This window comes from Thermobia domestica, chromosome 16, assembly GCF_964235325.1.
Source record: "Thermobia domestica chromosome 16, izTheDome1.hap1.1, whole genome shotgun sequence".
Lineage (NCBI taxonomy): Eukaryota > Metazoa > Arthropoda > Insecta > Zygentoma > Lepismatidae > Thermobia > Thermobia domestica.
In genome coordinates this window covers 110,477,247-110,493,929 of record NC_137469.1, presented here as the reverse complement: position 1 = coordinate 110,493,929, position 16,683 = coordinate 110,477,247, and the positions used below count along the sequence as shown (strand labels likewise).

Here is a 16,683-nt window from a genome sequence, read left to right as displayed (position 1 = left end):
ATTGCTCCGTGAGTACCTTAGGATTCTGAAACATGTATTTCTGAATAGCCCACATATTAGTTTCTTAGTGAAGTTTTGACTCGACTACGGTAGGTCCCCCGGAGCTCTGTGAGTGCCCCAGGGATGTCTCTGGCGGAGGTTCGAGGGGGACGCTTCCGCCAATATTTTGAAGTACAAATTATTCAATATTTTATTCTAATTTATTTTATTTACCAACGAAAGAATAACATATAAATAATAATAATAATAATAATAATAATAATAATAATAATAATAATAATAATAATAATAATAATAATAATAATAATAATAATAATAATTTGGAATATAATATTCAGACTCTGAAACGATTGTAACAGAGTTCTTGATATACCTTAGCGGTTCCTTGAAGATAAGCGGAAAGGTAACAAATGGAATCGAAGATAATAAACAGGTTGACCTAGGCAGTGGTGCCCCCCCCTTATGTCCATGACGCACCCCCCAACTGTCTATCCGTAGGTGTTCTTCCATGAAAAAATCTTCTTTTCGATTAATTTTACCCCCCATCAAGCATATTTATATAGATTTTTAACCCCGCCAACATTTCAATGACGCAGTTTGCGTCATAGCCCCCCCCTTGTGGGCACCCCTGACCTAGGTAGTACCTAGTACAATTTAAACCACTTTCTTTGATGTCCCCTCCAAATTTTACATGCCAGAGACGCCAGTGGAATGCCCCGGGGCAGACCAAAATAATACGTCTATAATATAATAATAAATAATATAGTATCCGTAGTGCCCCTGAAACATTGTTTCTTAAAGAATAACTGCACTGGTATATTCTTCAATCTGGAAGGAAACATCAGCGACTTAAGAAATATTTTTACAGATATTTAACTTTCTTCTTCTTTTTATTTTTTTTCATTTGTATCTAATTTTCCTTTATCAAAAAATATATTTTGTCATAATTGGAAACCCACAGAGTATAAACGTGAGTTTCAACAGTTAAAATACTGCTACAGGTTAGTGTTTAGAAAGTTCGATAATAGATGGCTCACGTTAACGTCGTTTAGAGGAGGAAGTGGATTTTGATTGTGATTGTGTTTGTGGGTGTGTAATATTAGATTGTGATAATGGGTTGTGATTTGATGAGATTTATTAAATTGACGCCGATTTTATGTTTTGTGTTGCTATGTACAGGTACTTTTAATATTATATTTGTTTATTTAACCTTAAGATATAATAATAAATAGTGTTTGATAGTAAAGGCCACCTGTTGGCTAAAAAGTGGCTAGCCCAATTGAAATTAGGCTTCAACTTCGATAGAAATATATATAATATTAAAATAAATAGATTAAAAATAATATGGATGAGATATATTTATTGTGAAATTGAAACGTTATACTCTGTACGAATTATAATGATAAGTTGTATTAATGGAAAACAATAATGGGTGGGTCTTACTATCAATGGTATTATGTTTACATTGGAAATTATATGTAATGATCACCAGAAAAAGAATATTCGAATATTAAAATTCTTTGGGTTAAGTGCCAAGAGTAAGACCTGAAATATGAAGAATACATAAAATGGATTGGAAGGAAATGTGAAATAATCGTTTGCGCGCGCCACTCGAAATTGTTAAAAAAAATACAATTCTTTTACTGACAAGTAAAGGGTCCAAATGGATGAATCAAGTTGCGAGATGAAACATAGTGCGCTTGATAGAGGATGTGAAAATATGTAATGTGTAAAGTGATAGCTGCTGAGCACCATAAAAAGCGGAGGAGGGGGGGGGTCAAATTTGGTGGGAAAAAGGTTATGCTATTATTGAAATACAACATATCATTATCACGAAAACACTTGTAAGTTAAACATATCGGCTTAAGTTTAGAGTTGCCCCTCAAGTCTGAAGGTGCCCTTGGACTTTGCAACATACAAAAAACAGCGCTTAAAGTATTAAAAATTGTTACATTTCACTTAACATTAGTACTCCGTGGGCTTCACAAAAATTTAAAAGGTTTTCTTCATTATTTTTGAGCATCCGTTACACCTGTTCGCCATATTCGCCATATTTTACAACTACCATGCTGCTGAAACCTTCCGCGAATGCTTCCGCATCCGGCAAATAGTACTAACTTCCACATATCTTTTCTCATAATAAACATAACTCTCATGCCGAACTTACATTCCTAAACATCAAGTCAAAACTTCAAATTATCATTCCTTACATCATTTCTCCTGTAATTTTTCCTGATTTTTATAAAAAGCGGAGGGGTAAAACTCTAAACTTAACCCAACATATCTACAAGCGAAGAAAACTAACAGTGAAGTTTGATATCCAAGTTGTATATTACAGTATTATTATTATCAAATTTCTGTTGGTTTTCTTGGCTAATCCGTACATTCAACATACCGTACTGGTATCAGTCTCCTAGATTTTCGTAAATAACTATAATGATGATCCTAAATCTGCCAAATAAGTGCAGAGAAGGATCACTAAAGTTCATAATTCACTTTTTCAGAACATGCTGGCCCTAATTGATTTATCACATGACTACCTTTGCATTTCAGAAAATATCAGAGATTTCAAAATGGTGGATTTCAAGATGGCGGCGGAGGTTCGTGATCTACTCTGCCCATTCTTCTTTTGCCAATATGTGAAACTATTACCGTTTATGCTATATATCTTTCACAATTTTTGCGGTTCAACAGCTTATTTAATGTACCGGTATTTGAATAATATAGCTTAGCCGTTCTCCCACCAATTCTGACCCCTCCCCGTCTGTTTCTTACGGCGCTCAGCCGCTGTAACTTTGCACATACACATATTTTCACATCATCTATCAATCACGCTAAATATCATCCCGCAACTTGATTCATCCATTTGGACACTACTTGTGAGTTCCTTCTTATTGTTTCCTAGAATATTTGCGGTGAGCGACATGCAAGTACCTCACTTGGCATATATTAACTTCAAGGGGACAACCAGAGTACTTGTTGAAAATTTACAATTCTTTTACGATTTCCGTAGGTATTCATTCCGAAGTTGGTTGACCATCTAGTTTTTGGTAAAAAGCGTAATAATAGGTTCCTTTCTGTAGCAAACTTTAATATTTAATTCACATAGTATTGCCTAAGCGGTACTGCATAACCCGTAGGGCACATTGTTTTCTGTCTTTATTACAGCTAAATGGGAAGGGGGACCTATGTTCTAGAACGTTGCCGCCATGTTGGTTATGTTACCTTGTCACATTGAAAAGTATAACATTATCCACGTTTCTTTAGTTATCTGCGGTTGGCTGGTTTAAACAAAACAAACAAACAAAAAAAAGAAAAAGAAAAAAGAAAAAAACAACGAAAAATGCTGTAAATCGTGCGAACTGCATGGTGACGTTTCCACATATCAAAGATCTGCATTAGTTTTATCTCCATTTCACCGTTTAATCAAGGCATCTTACTTTTATTAGATTTTCCTGATTGCCAACAGCCATGTTTACAAAACAATTGGTCATTACATTCCCATAATCCTACCATGAAGTAACCTTGCGCCAAGTAGTTCCCTCCTCTTGCCAAATTGTTTCATGTTTAGAACCGTTTATATAAGAAAATAAACACAACTTTCACTCTGTTTATAAATTATCAATCATACAGACAGGCAAATTACTCATTTCTTCCCGCTAATTTTTCCAGATTTTGCTACAAATGGATGACCAACTTTGGAACTTAACCCTTTCCGTATAAATACGGCTTCCGAATGTATAACATAAAAATTTGTCTAAAAACATACATACACATAACCGTGCGTTTTTGTTTGTATGTTTGTGAACTTCACAATGTCCGCTCAGTTGGATCTCTACGCAGACAAGAGAAATTACATTTAATTAATAAAATAGGTTCAAGCTTTCCTATTCCTAAGTTAACTCGACCCTACTCTTCTGTACAATAGTCTTTCAAAGCGGTTCTACTTGTCGATGAGTAACTGGCGCGTGTATTGTAAAGTGCACTTTTTGTTTATTTTCGCTAAAGGTAGATATAAACTTGTAAGTTCGCAGATAGTTTTCTAATCAGTCAACTTTACCTGTACCTTTTAAAAATGAAAAGTTATTAATAGAATACAAATTTAAAAGGCTTAGGGGACGATTGTTTCAGATGAAATCAATTGTTGTGGCTTCTCCCTGTTACATTATCTGAAAAAATAACTAGTAAAATAATTTCATTTCTGAACACTACTGTAAAGATATTAACGATTGTTCTGTCAGATATAATGTAACTTCATTTCTTCCTTTATTTCAAATTTATTTCTATCACTTGCAGAAATTTGTTTCGTGTAAATATATCTTTCGATGCATGTACTCAATTTTACGTATAAATCTTTCAATTTGCCCTTAATTTGCCCATACGTAATCTGCACTGAAACTTCCCAACACTTCTGCGTTCACATAAAGAATAGAGGGGCATTCATATAATCTCTATAGGCATTTATTTAGAATTGCTAGAAACTTTGCTTGCTTCACGTATACAATCACATGACAAAGTGTGGGGGACCACGGTGGCTCAGTGGTAGAGCGCTCACCCCTGGTGCATGAGGTTTGGTTCGATCCCAGCTCGCTCCAGGTGAACTTTGTGGTGGAGAAACACCGTGTGCGTAGGTTTTCTCGGAGTTCTCGTGTTCCCTCTCACTTTCTTCATTCCATCATTTCATTTATTTCTCATCATCACCATCTCTAGCCTAACTGTGGCGGCGTAACTGTGGGACGTAAAACTTAAAGGTTCCAATTTTTTTCACATGACAAAATAATAACTTATCTAAATGTGTAGAAAAATAGAAAAATAACTTTTAAAGAATGCAAACAGAAGAAAAATTGGTTTGTATGTATGTTAAAAAGCAAAAAGTAATATAACTTAGTAATTAGTAAGTGTACAGTTTGTATTGCAAACAAAACGCAGATACCCAGATTAAAATATTCCACTCCAAAACCGTAAATGTAGTAGGTTAAAATTAGTAAAATTAGAGAAACGCAACGGACTTTTGTTTTTTCAAAATAAGATTTGCTATAAATCAAGTAGGTAGTTAGAGTTTTTGTTTAGCAGATGAAGTCCCTGTGAGAATGTTTAAAAATGTTGAGAAAAGCATATGTTAACGCGTATTTAAAGCAGTGAAAAATGTGGATTAAGAAACAAGAAGTCATAAAGAGCAACCATTTATTTTTGTGGGAAAAGAACTTTTATTGACTATATATATAACAATCACTTCTTCTTATTTTAGGTCCAAGTATATCACATGGTTGCAACATTCCTCCTGTTCTGCATGGAAAATGGTTTTCATGGGAAAACGGCGAAAATACTTTAACGGATATAAACGCCGACTCTATGACGAAACGAGGTTATTGCATTGACATAAAAGAGGAATTTCGTGTAAATTATACGATGGTATTTAAGAATAATCAGTGTTACCACTGCGTCAAATTAATTGTGAGGACTGTCAATGTGTTGGAGAAAATTGAATGTAAGTAGAAGTAAGGCTAAGTTATTTTATAATTCTTAAGTTTCGTTCATCAAGGTTTTTAAGACTTGTTTTCTTTGCATTTTATTTTCTCAAATTAGTGTACGGAGTGGCCCAAAAGTAGGTATACAGACCTGCATATGTAAAACATTCAGGACTGTATACCTACATTTGGGACACTCTGTATTGTGTATACGAGCATGCTGTAAGCGTTGAAGGAATTAATAATAAAGTTTGTGCTCGCACAAGCAGTCACCAGTAAGAGTGGTAGTCTTGACCATAGACGTTTCAGTGACTGTATATCACCACCACCTTCACTACAAATTCTTTAAGGGATCAGCGTTTCTTGAAGTACATTATCAGTAGATTTCCTATACTGTAGAAACAATTTAAACTAATGCATCCTTCTTCAAGTATGTGTATGTGCTCTTTTTTATTATTGTTTTTAAATAAGTATAATCTAGATGAGTTAATATAACCTTGTTCTGGGTATGGTTTGTTCTTCATTTGTTTTGCTTTCTCGTTATGTGTATTGAAGCTCGCAGAAAGAGCAACATACTATGTATCCATCCCAAACTACTGAAAGTTCACCAGAATATTAAGTCCAGAATGAATATGGATCAACCCATATGAATTGATCCAGACCGCAGTGTCTTCGCCAATTTTTTCTTTGATTTTGCCTTTTTAACTCGGGTATGACGTGAAATGAACTTTTTTTCACATACAATATATAGGCTTACATCTCTATCTGTTACTGCAATGATCAGTTGTTGCTACACGTTGGCACGGGCAATGAGAAATGAGTTAGGTTATGTATTTAAATACCAAAACCAAAGCATCGCAAGCCTGTGTATCGCGTATCTGAACAACCCCCATCAACGTCCAAACCAGAAATCCATGCCAGGAAGGTATTGTTAAGTGTGTGTGGAGAAATGTCAAAAGAAGTAATTCACTAGAAAGTTCGGGTACCTAATAAACTCATTATTGCCACCTTCTACTGTGAGCAGATGGACAAACCACGAGCAGCATTGACGTCGAAATAGCAAGACTTGATCAGTCGACAAGCAAACATCATCCACAATTATAACGCCAGGCCACTTATTGCTGTCACCACGCTTCTAAAATTAATGGACTTGGATTTGGAGGTTTTACTACACCCGCCATATTCCCTGACTAGGTCCCTATTGACTAATTCTGTTTCGCGCGTTGTATAACTCAACAACTTGGATAATCTTTGATGATTTGGAGGTTCTGAAAAATGCCTTACAACAGTTCTTCGACTCCAAACTCTAGGCTTGCAATTCGTCTCCTATTTGCAAGATGGTGATAAGTCATTGATTGTAGTGGTTATTGTCCACAGTCTTAGATGACTTAATACTGCGGACAATTTCGATTAATTCCCTTCGTACTCACCAGTGTAATATGAACAACTACGCTAATTTGTTAATTACATTTTGAACTTTCCTCTGATTTCACAAATTGTCTACAATGTTCATTCATGTAAGGGACACAGAAGATAGTTTAATATGTGTCCAGTATTGCTGTTAGGTACTTTTTATGTGTAGTGATAGTTATTTCGTATTTTCGGCGCTGTATTTGAACGCTGTAGTGATTTTTCGTAATATTATTTAATTTTTACGTAATCGGATCTTGTGCATGTTTACGACATAACCTACTTGTACAAGAAAATTGATCCGTAGTGATAAAATTATATGTATACTACTATTTAATAATCAAATTGAATTTATGAAGATTGCAGAGGGAAGTCTGCCCGTTGATATTTCATCATCTTTTTCAAAGTGGTAGAAAATAGTCAGTTTCTGTGTTAAGTATGTTACGATACTAAATAAAAGTATGTTACGATAGTTTAAAACAATGTATCATTTATTGTGTCGTGGTAATTAATGTTAATAGTTTTGAAATATTTGTTTTAAAAGTAAGGGAAAATGTGGCCGCCAGTCTATCAAATGCCATTCAAGTATTGTGTATTCTTTGTTAGTTGAAGTTCTAACCAGAAGTGACACGATAAAATAAAATTTGTCTAACAAAAGATAAAATTGGTCTATCTCGAGTTCAGTTTTATGGGATTTACATATTTAAGCTGATTACCTCAACCCTAGGCTATGGTTTACAAATTCTAATGTGTAGTTGTCATTTTTAAAATAAGATTACGTAACATAAATCAAATTGGACATTAGTATTACTATATTTATAATTGTTTAAAACGCATTTTAGTTATTATTTTTTTAACATTAATTAATATAGAATTTACAATTGCGACTTTTTCCCTTAAACTGCAATTACATTACAGAATACTACAGGTAATGTTTTAACATTATAGGGATTACAACTAAAACGGGAGGTTATATACACTGTAAAGTCTGAAAACCATTATAGCCATGGATGTTATGATGTTTTGCGAATGTTGATGAGTGTATATTGAACTTTCAAAGAATGAGAAGTATGACTGGGCCAGAAGTAGAAATTCGAATATTTGGATTTTCATGGCAATACGTTAATCACCACGCCACACAGTTTATCTCCAGACTGACCTCACATTTTCACTTTTGAGGGGCTTGTACATTGCGGACGGGTGTCACAAATGCTATCACTTGTGCTTGGGCAAAACCATTGATTATATCTTGAATGAACATCTAACAGTTGAATTATATATATTTGCAGAATGCAGGGGGTCGGGTTTTCCCCGACAACTAATTTTCACTACAGGTAAAATAGCAATAATGTTGATATGATATTTAAGTTTTCATGTTCGTGCATTATTTGATATTAGATACTAAAGTTATTTGTTACTTGCAAGTGCGTACTCTAGTTAAATCCTTTGTGGTTATCTGAACTTGCTGATACCTTGTTCAAGCAAATTTTTTTTTCAGCAACACAATGAATTGCTAATTGTATATCCTTGTAAAATCCACAGTTCCTGAAGAAAAATCTGCTTGAACGAATTACCAGCAAGTTCAGGTAATGAAATATTGTGAAGGATTTAACTATTTAACTAGACCACGCACTTACAAATAAAAATAATTTTAAAATAAGAAGTAATTAATAAAGAAGTACAGTATCTACTACGTGAAAATGGTCGTTTGAGTTCTTTTAACGGCTTAACAGTTTCCATGCCGCCGTCTGCCAATCAATAATTCTCTGCATTTCTTCGTGCCCATCGCTCCTCATGCAAAAACTGCTACGTGCTTGAGAGGAGTCGGAGGCGATAGTACAAGTTTAAATTGTACGCCATCTCTAATCTCCTCTCAACATTGCATTTGCACCCACCCTCTATTCTCCACACAAAAACTTCGGTGTTGCCATGACAACTTGCATTTATTATATTTAAGATTTACTAATGGCGTGCTATTTTCTCAGTTACTATGGAAGCTGAAAGTGGTAGTAATTTTAGCAAAGAAATTAGAGTGGAGTTGAAATATACTTCAGAACGGTTAATCGATCGCAGAAAACAGCTTGTCTATATCAACTACCGCTCTTACTCTATAGCGATCAACATTAAGACCGGAAGTTGTTGCATTCTACCTCTTCCGCTTTGAATAATGTATTAAGAGAGAAGATTATAATTATTTTTAGAATGCTAAATCGATTAAAAAATGAGAGAAAAAGAGAGAAAATAATTCTCACTGTCTTACCGTTTTTACTGTGTGTAAATATTGAAACTGGAAGTTGTAATGGATTTCTGTTACTTTCTGTTTTAATAGTGAGTTAAGGTTGGAGATGAAATGTGTTCTTCGCATGCTTAATCGATTGCAGGAAACCTCTTCTCGTTATCTATCACCGCTTTTGCTCTATAGTTAACTTTAAAACCGGAAATGATTGATTTCCGATTTGAACATCACTTCCATCAACGAACTCGTTTCTTAAGTTTTATCCTCTTCATCCTGGCCAAAATTGATGGTAATTCAACAAGCAGTTCTTGAGATTTTGTCTGGTCGGACTCATGAATTACAAACACAACACCAAGGCCGTGCGCATATTGACTAGAGGAAGGCCAAGCAGGAGAGGAATGCGGAAAGAGAGGTCTGATTGCATAGACTGTGTCTGTTGGTCAAAGCGTGGAGGGGTCCCTGTCTGGCACGTGTGAATATATGATGTGAGCCTTTGTTGCATTGCTCGCAGTACCGAACATCGGCTCGGCCATCATCTCCTTCGTTCAGTATGTGGCAGGCAGACACCTGATACTAGCAAATGATTAAACTTACAGTTCTATGCGAAGACTGACTACGTGGCGAGAGCTGCGAACTGCCTACAATCAGTACCCTGTGGACTCACCAGAGACCGCCAGAACTGTTTCAACACGGCGAAGCATCAAGGGGATGAGACTTTATATGTCCTCATGGAGTATGGCAAGACATGCTTCTTCAATGCCACAGTTCATCAACTGTGCCTGTTGGAGTTCATAGGTATCATAGGCATTGTGCAACCATCGACCAGATGTGTTCAATCGGGAGGAATCGGGGAAATGCGGCGGTCAAGGAAGCAGAGAAACAGCATGCCCAACCAGGAAGTGTAGGAGAGTACGTGTAACATGAGGGGATGCATTATCCCGGTAGAAAATATAGTCCCAGACAGTACCTGCACTAAAGGAACTGCTAAAATGTCCATCAACGCAAGGAGGCAGAAACATGCACGGATCATAATGCCCTGCCCGACCGACGTCGAAATGTAGGCTGATAAACATAAAAAAATCGCGATCAAATATATTTAAACTACCTTTTAAACTTACTTCCAGAAACTTCCGAACTTTTATTCACTCAAGATATATATCAAAACGTAGTGTACATATATATAATCACAAAATTAATACAAGACGAACTATATAAAAATATCAAAACGAAATCACAATATTGAACTTCATTTGTTGCAAAATACAACAGACTATATGTTTGTAACTGCATTATTATGTCCGATAATTCAAACTTACAATTCAGTTTATCTTCCCAACATTCTTCACTCTCAGCTTCACCGACTGACATTGACTCCACTGTAGACTTCCCTGGCAACCATCAACCTCTGATCGAGCTTCCCACCTTTCTCGTCAGCCATTAGCCATTTCCTAGTCGTTTCTTTCCTTCCCAGTTCGCCTCACACTGTGATCAACGAGCGTCGTCATCCCTCTTACGTAGCGAGCTAACATGGCCATAACCGCTGAAAGCCCAGAAATTTAATTTCTAATCCTAATCCTAATCGTCGACTTCCTCCGCAGACCTGCTTGCCCATTATCGACTCCTAAGTCATTCAAACTGACCTCTGCTGCCCACTTGCCTTTATAATCTTATTGATCATGGACCTCATCGACCTTCTTGTCGACTTCGGGGTCTGCTAGGACCTTACCAGCGTTCTTGATGGCCTCTGTCCTTCACTCAGACTTCATCGACCACTTGTCGATCTCCCTGTCGTCTTTGTCAAACTTTCCGTCATGTATTCCAGCGTCAGCAGGCGCAAGTACGCATGATTTTCACTGCCCCAATGAAAAACCTAAGTCATGACCAAATATGTTTAAACTATCTTTTACTTTAAATTGTCTTCCAGACACTTCTTTCCAATATATAACTTATTCCCTCGAAATTTACACCAAAACATAGCATACATAAGCCAGTACATATTTAAAACGATCGCAAAACTAATGCAACACGAATTATATAAAAAACATAAAAAAGAAAACAGACTATATCTTCATAGCTGCAACATTATGTACGATAATTCAACTCACAATTTAATTTGTCTTACCAATTCAGGCGTCTCCCAGTCTAATGCCGCGGTAACACCAGATCCGAATGTACCCATCATGATGCTGCAGGCAGAAGCAGGATTCGTCTGAAAATACGATATTCTGTCTGTCATCTGTCCACGCGCAATACCACTGTAGCCTCCCATACTTATGCTGTGGATTCAGGGAAGCCGCAGGAATGGGTGCCTTGAAAATATGCCGCGCTCTTCCAGACGACGTATAGCTGTTCGTGGGGACACTGGATACTGTGCAACAGTCTCCAGTGCTTGCGCCAGTGTGCGAGATGTGGCTGTTCGATCCGGCGTGTTGCTGCGTAATACCTTCGTAGAGCCATCGACTGCATGTGCTCTGTACTGTGCTCTCATTCCGTCCAATACGGACACTAATGTCGCAGAAGGAAAATTGCACTCACGATGTTCCACTATTCATCCGCAATCAAAGGCCGAAACCTGATGGAAGGACTGCCGCATTGCCGCATTCGACGACGAAGCATCTTTTGACGTATTATGCACACACTCACTTTACACCAAGCTTTATTTACCACTGAACCATAGCTCTCTGTTCGGCCTTTGCTGTTCCACGGCTTTGTCATGCTAATCAATTGTTTATCCTTTTATGCTGTACGTGTTCTGGAAATTTGGAGTTTCTACGATGCCTCTTTTACGTTGCAGTTTTAATACTGAACAGAAAGTATAAAGGAGTTTTTGGTCTCTATAACATTAATATTGTGAAAAATCGGTTATTTCCATCGGTTTTCAAATTAATTGTTGTACTCTTTCTCTGTGGTGATTTTGAGTTTTTTTTTTTTTTTTTTTTTTTTTAATGGAACTAGTTCTAATTTTCTAATACATTTGGTTCGACAACTGTCCACAAAAAAAAAAATCAATTTTTTAGACAATCGGTGTTTGAATTAAAGGGAGTTTTACTTACTTCTGCGTCAAGAACGAAGAACGGTGATTTGTTAGGTTAGTTCAGGTATAAGGAGTCACCACGAAGCTGAGAGTGAACGCAGAGATCTCGTTTCTCCACCACATTCTTCATTCCTCATGACATGGACCATGTAAAAGCGACGGAAAGAAACAAATCGACAAATTGACAAAATTTTTTGTTGTGTTGTTGAAGAAGCTAGTTTCTTTTTCCGCCATGGTACGGGGATGATTCAGAAAATAATGCCTCCAAGGTTATACCTTTATTTGTGTTTGACAGCACCAATACAGGTAACAGTGGAATGTTTGCAATGTCAGCTACAAATGGTGGCATCATTTTTCACTTTTGAACATCTTCCCCATTACGAGCAAACACTTGCGCTAACGCGAAACAAGGTTTTTCATGCCGTCGGCGAAGACTTGTAGTGACTGCTGGCAACGCCGTTGTCGAACTATTGCTTGCACCTCCGCGTCACAACTGTATCGTTGGCCTTTAAGATGATCCTTAAGTTTGGGAAAGACCCAGAAGTCGCAGGGCGCAAGATCCAGACTATAGACAGGATGAGGCGAAATGTCAACAACACTTTGCCAGCAGATGAGACAACTTTGTATTTATTGACGGAGGAAAGGACGTGTGGCGGCATCGACTGACGCTTCTTTTCCGGATCGTAATGGTGTATCCACGACTCGTCGCCGGCGATGAATGTTTCTGGGCGCACAGCCTTCCGCAGTTAGAAATTCAATGACAGCCCGCTGTTTTAACCAGCCATCACTACTGAATGCCTTGGATTGCTCCATTACTTTGGAACGAGAAGAGATAAGAAGGTGAAAGAAGTGACATTCTATAGCTTAAACATCAGTGCATTAATGATAAACAGTTCAGAATTTTTGCAGTACTATTGGCGAAGTAGTGGACTTGGAGGCATTACTTTCTGAATCACCCTCGTAATTTTAGTCACAAAATGAACAGGAAATTTGAGCAATACTTTTGTGGACTAGGAAATTAATTTATAAATTTGCTTATTATTTGTAGCTGGTATTGTGAAAAAAGTAGTGAATATTGATGCAGTTTCGTAACAAAAATAATTGAGCATAAGTTTTATGTATCGTTTGTATGTTTTGACAATTTTAATGTTGATGTTACAAACAAATATTTTTTGAGTAAAATAAAAGTACATTTATATTAAAATTTTAAGTGTAATTTGTATCAAAATTTTAAGTGTAATTTGTATCAAGAGAAGCTTATGTCCAAGATTTTGTGGAAACATTGAAATGATAGATACTAATGTCATTCATTTTACACATCTGATAGATAGATAGTACATTTTTAAAAGGTTGAAGGTTAAAACTGACGAATTTGAGAAATAATATACGCTTTTTCCATTTGTGGAAAGGTATAGTAAGAGTTGTATTTTAAGTGCTATAGGAGAATTGGATTCGCGTACTAGTTGTAAAATAATAGCGTATTAATTTGTCGTCGTTAAATGGTTTTTAGGTTGGGCAGCACCTAATAAAGTAACGTAACGTTTCTTATTATAATTCAGAAATGCAGTTTACTCTCGCAATTTTTCACTCTATGAAATTCTGCCTCAGTTTTATTGTTTGGTGGATTGCAGCTGAGAGCTCCTTCAGTTATCTTGATATCAACACCCATTTGGGATGACCTTACATCCGATTACACAGATTAGGTTTAACAGAGCCGGATACTTCAACGTATAGAACACATTTCAGATTGTACACAGTACCTTTTTTTGTACTTATAGTAAGGGCATTCGTGCATTATGCTGGAAATATTGATGAAAAGTTAGAGTAAATGAGAACATTGCTAAAGCAATACAGTAGAAACTACGATCAACCTGTTTTAGAATATGTTTACTTACCGTAAATTTCTTCTTTCAGCTGGTTGTGTGACAATGCCACCTGGTGAAGAACCAAATGTGGAACGGGTGTGCCGACAACTGAATCCTCATCAGCAACTGAGAACGTTATTCGCTGAAAATTATGTGCCTGTAAATTGTCGCTCTAGTCTCGAAGGAGTCTGGCAGTTCGCGTACCAGAATCGCTTTCGATTTACTGGTGAATGCAATCATCCTGATGCTTACATTCGTTCATGTCAAACGGCTGGAACACAGTTTCTGATAACGAATCAGAAATTTAATATCACATATAGGAAGTGTCCTGGAATGTCCGAGACTTTTGATGGAGGTAAGTTGTATTATTAACAATAAGATTTAGATCTTTTATATATTTTTGCAGAATTCTCTCTGCATTTAAAATAAAATATAATCATTCAATCTTTCTTATATAAAAATTTTGCTTGCATTTGTTATTAACATTGCCATGAAACCAATAATGTGGAGTATTCTTTCACACCATTGTTAGATAATATATATTGTTGATGAATCTAAATAAAAATAAAAAAAAAATAAAAACTGATATTGTAAAACATAATTTCACAGTGAGAGCTATGGTGGGAACACCCACAAATATCAAACTTTCATACACCAATTTTTATGCGGATATAAAAGGGGGAAAAGAAACCTAATGCAACATTGGAAGAAACAAAACAGGTTTGGCCCAAGAACATTTTACTGGGTCATATTGGAAGTCACAGACCAAAGCGATTGGATAAAACTCCAAGGTCGATACAGAATTGTTCCCAGCAATACACTTTAAAATTCATCTAAGAGACAAGAGATATGTTGGTGTAATGAGGCGGTAGGAAGCATGTAATATATGTAATTTAACAGTAAATAATGGAAATAATTTTCTATCAACATTGTATAATATAAGAGAACAGGGCCCATATTCTGTAAGAAATATGCTAGTACTAAATAATAAGAAAGTCAGTCGACAACTAATTATGTATCTACAGAAAAACAGTGTAATACTGTAACAGAACAACATATACTTTACATATAAGAAGCGAAAGGGAAATCAAAAACCGGTGAAAAAAAGAAACAATAGAAGAACTTTAAAAAGTTACAGAGGGGGAAAAAAGATAGAAAAGGGGAAAATAAAATGAAAAACAAATAGAAGTTCGCGCCAGAAATAAGATTTTCTTTTTTCGGGAGAAGAAACAGGTGATAATTTGTGATTGTGTGTTAAAATGTTCTTAGATATGGTTAAACTCTAAGAAAACAATGACCTCGAGAAGAGTTACCAGCCACCTGTGATGAATCTTATACCTCTCAACCAGGTAGGCATCCATAAGGATATACACCTTAAAGTTTTTGCTTTCCGCGCGTAATCAAACTTCCCTAAAGTACATGTAAGGAATCCCTCTGAGGTAAACTCCATAAAGAAGATATCTTATTCTTCTTAGTGATAATACTAGTACCAAAAAAATGTAATAACGAAATTATAAAATTCCAAAAAAGTAAGCACAATTCATTAGCATTCTGGTATTTCCCGGTGTATTGTTTAATTCCAAATTGGTTAGAGACAGCAACCTGAAAACATACAGAAAAAATTAAGGGCTACGATACGAAGAGATAGCAAATATAGAAGGTGACAAGAGAATATAAAATACAATACATTATATAGACGTACAAAGGGAAAGATTAAGAAAAATTGAATATACGGAAGATGTTCGGCATATGTTTGAACTAGCGCGATTTATTCCCCCACGCACAGAATGTACTCGCCCGATCATGATCAGGCGCATCTGTCGTTGTAGTGTTTCTCACTGAGCCGAAAATCCTGTCCAAACTGAGCCGCTCTCAGGAGGAGTACGTTGTATAACGTTTGGTAAGTGTTTTGCTTTCTTTCTCTGGGCCGAAAATGCTGCGAAAATATGAGCTTTTGTTACTGCGCAGTGGTGGAAAAGATGTAACACAGTTATAAAAATTAGACAGTACATACGTTATTGTTGTTTGTTACAGCAAGTGGTGGAAATGACCCCCAGAAGCCTGAAGATATGTGAATATAACGTTGTAAATTGTACGCATATGTGAGTATAGCAGGAGTGATTTGTGCGATGGGTTGAGAATTGTTATCTTAGCTTCTCCAGAGCGTACGGGTTGTTCTCGTACATCTTCCTCGTAAGCGCAGAACAAGAAACAAGAATGAAGAAGAGTGAGGTTCGTGCATTTCTCACAGCTACTAAACACATGCTCTACTTGGAAAATTGCTGCCCAGTCATCATCATTACCATTAGCCCAATTAGAAGTAGCATTCTCACTTAATCTTGTATATGTGAATGTCCTTATGCATTGTGGAGCGTCTAAATGCAAGCAGTAACGCCATCTATTAACAAAACCCTACCATAAGTATCAGGTCGTAAGTACGAAATGTATAAGAACTTAATATTTCTTCGATGGCTTGTATTTTGGTGGTGGTTGTATTGATGGATCACCATCTCTTTGTTTGCTACTGGTTTGTGGTGTTCTACCTTGAGTATTTACTCCACCAAGGCTCGACCTTAGATTGGCAAGATGGGCCAAACAGCTTACAAGTACCCAGAAGTTCCAGTAAGATTTCGGAGCGTTAATGGAACAGTGCCCCAATATCATTGTCTT

General features: G+C 36.4%; 1 protein-coding gene across 1 annotated transcript in view; it reads left to right on the top strand.

Moving 5' to 3' along the window:
• The first annotated feature begins 1,024 nt into the window (after positions 1 to 1,024).
• The window catches only part of udt (protein undicht), a 40,559-nt gene continuing 24,900 nt past the window's right edge, over positions 1,025 to 16,683 (top strand). Inside the window, exons 1-3 of the mRNA XM_081742963.1 lie at positions 1,025 to 1,179; positions 5,249 to 5,488; positions 14,063 to 14,368. Coding sequence (XP_081599089.1) covers positions 1,113 to 1,179; positions 5,249 to 5,488; positions 14,063 to 14,368 — 613 coding nt within the window. The 5' untranslated portion in view covers positions 1,025 to 1,112. The remainder of the gene's footprint in view (positions 1,180 to 5,248; positions 5,489 to 14,062; positions 14,369 to 16,683) is intronic.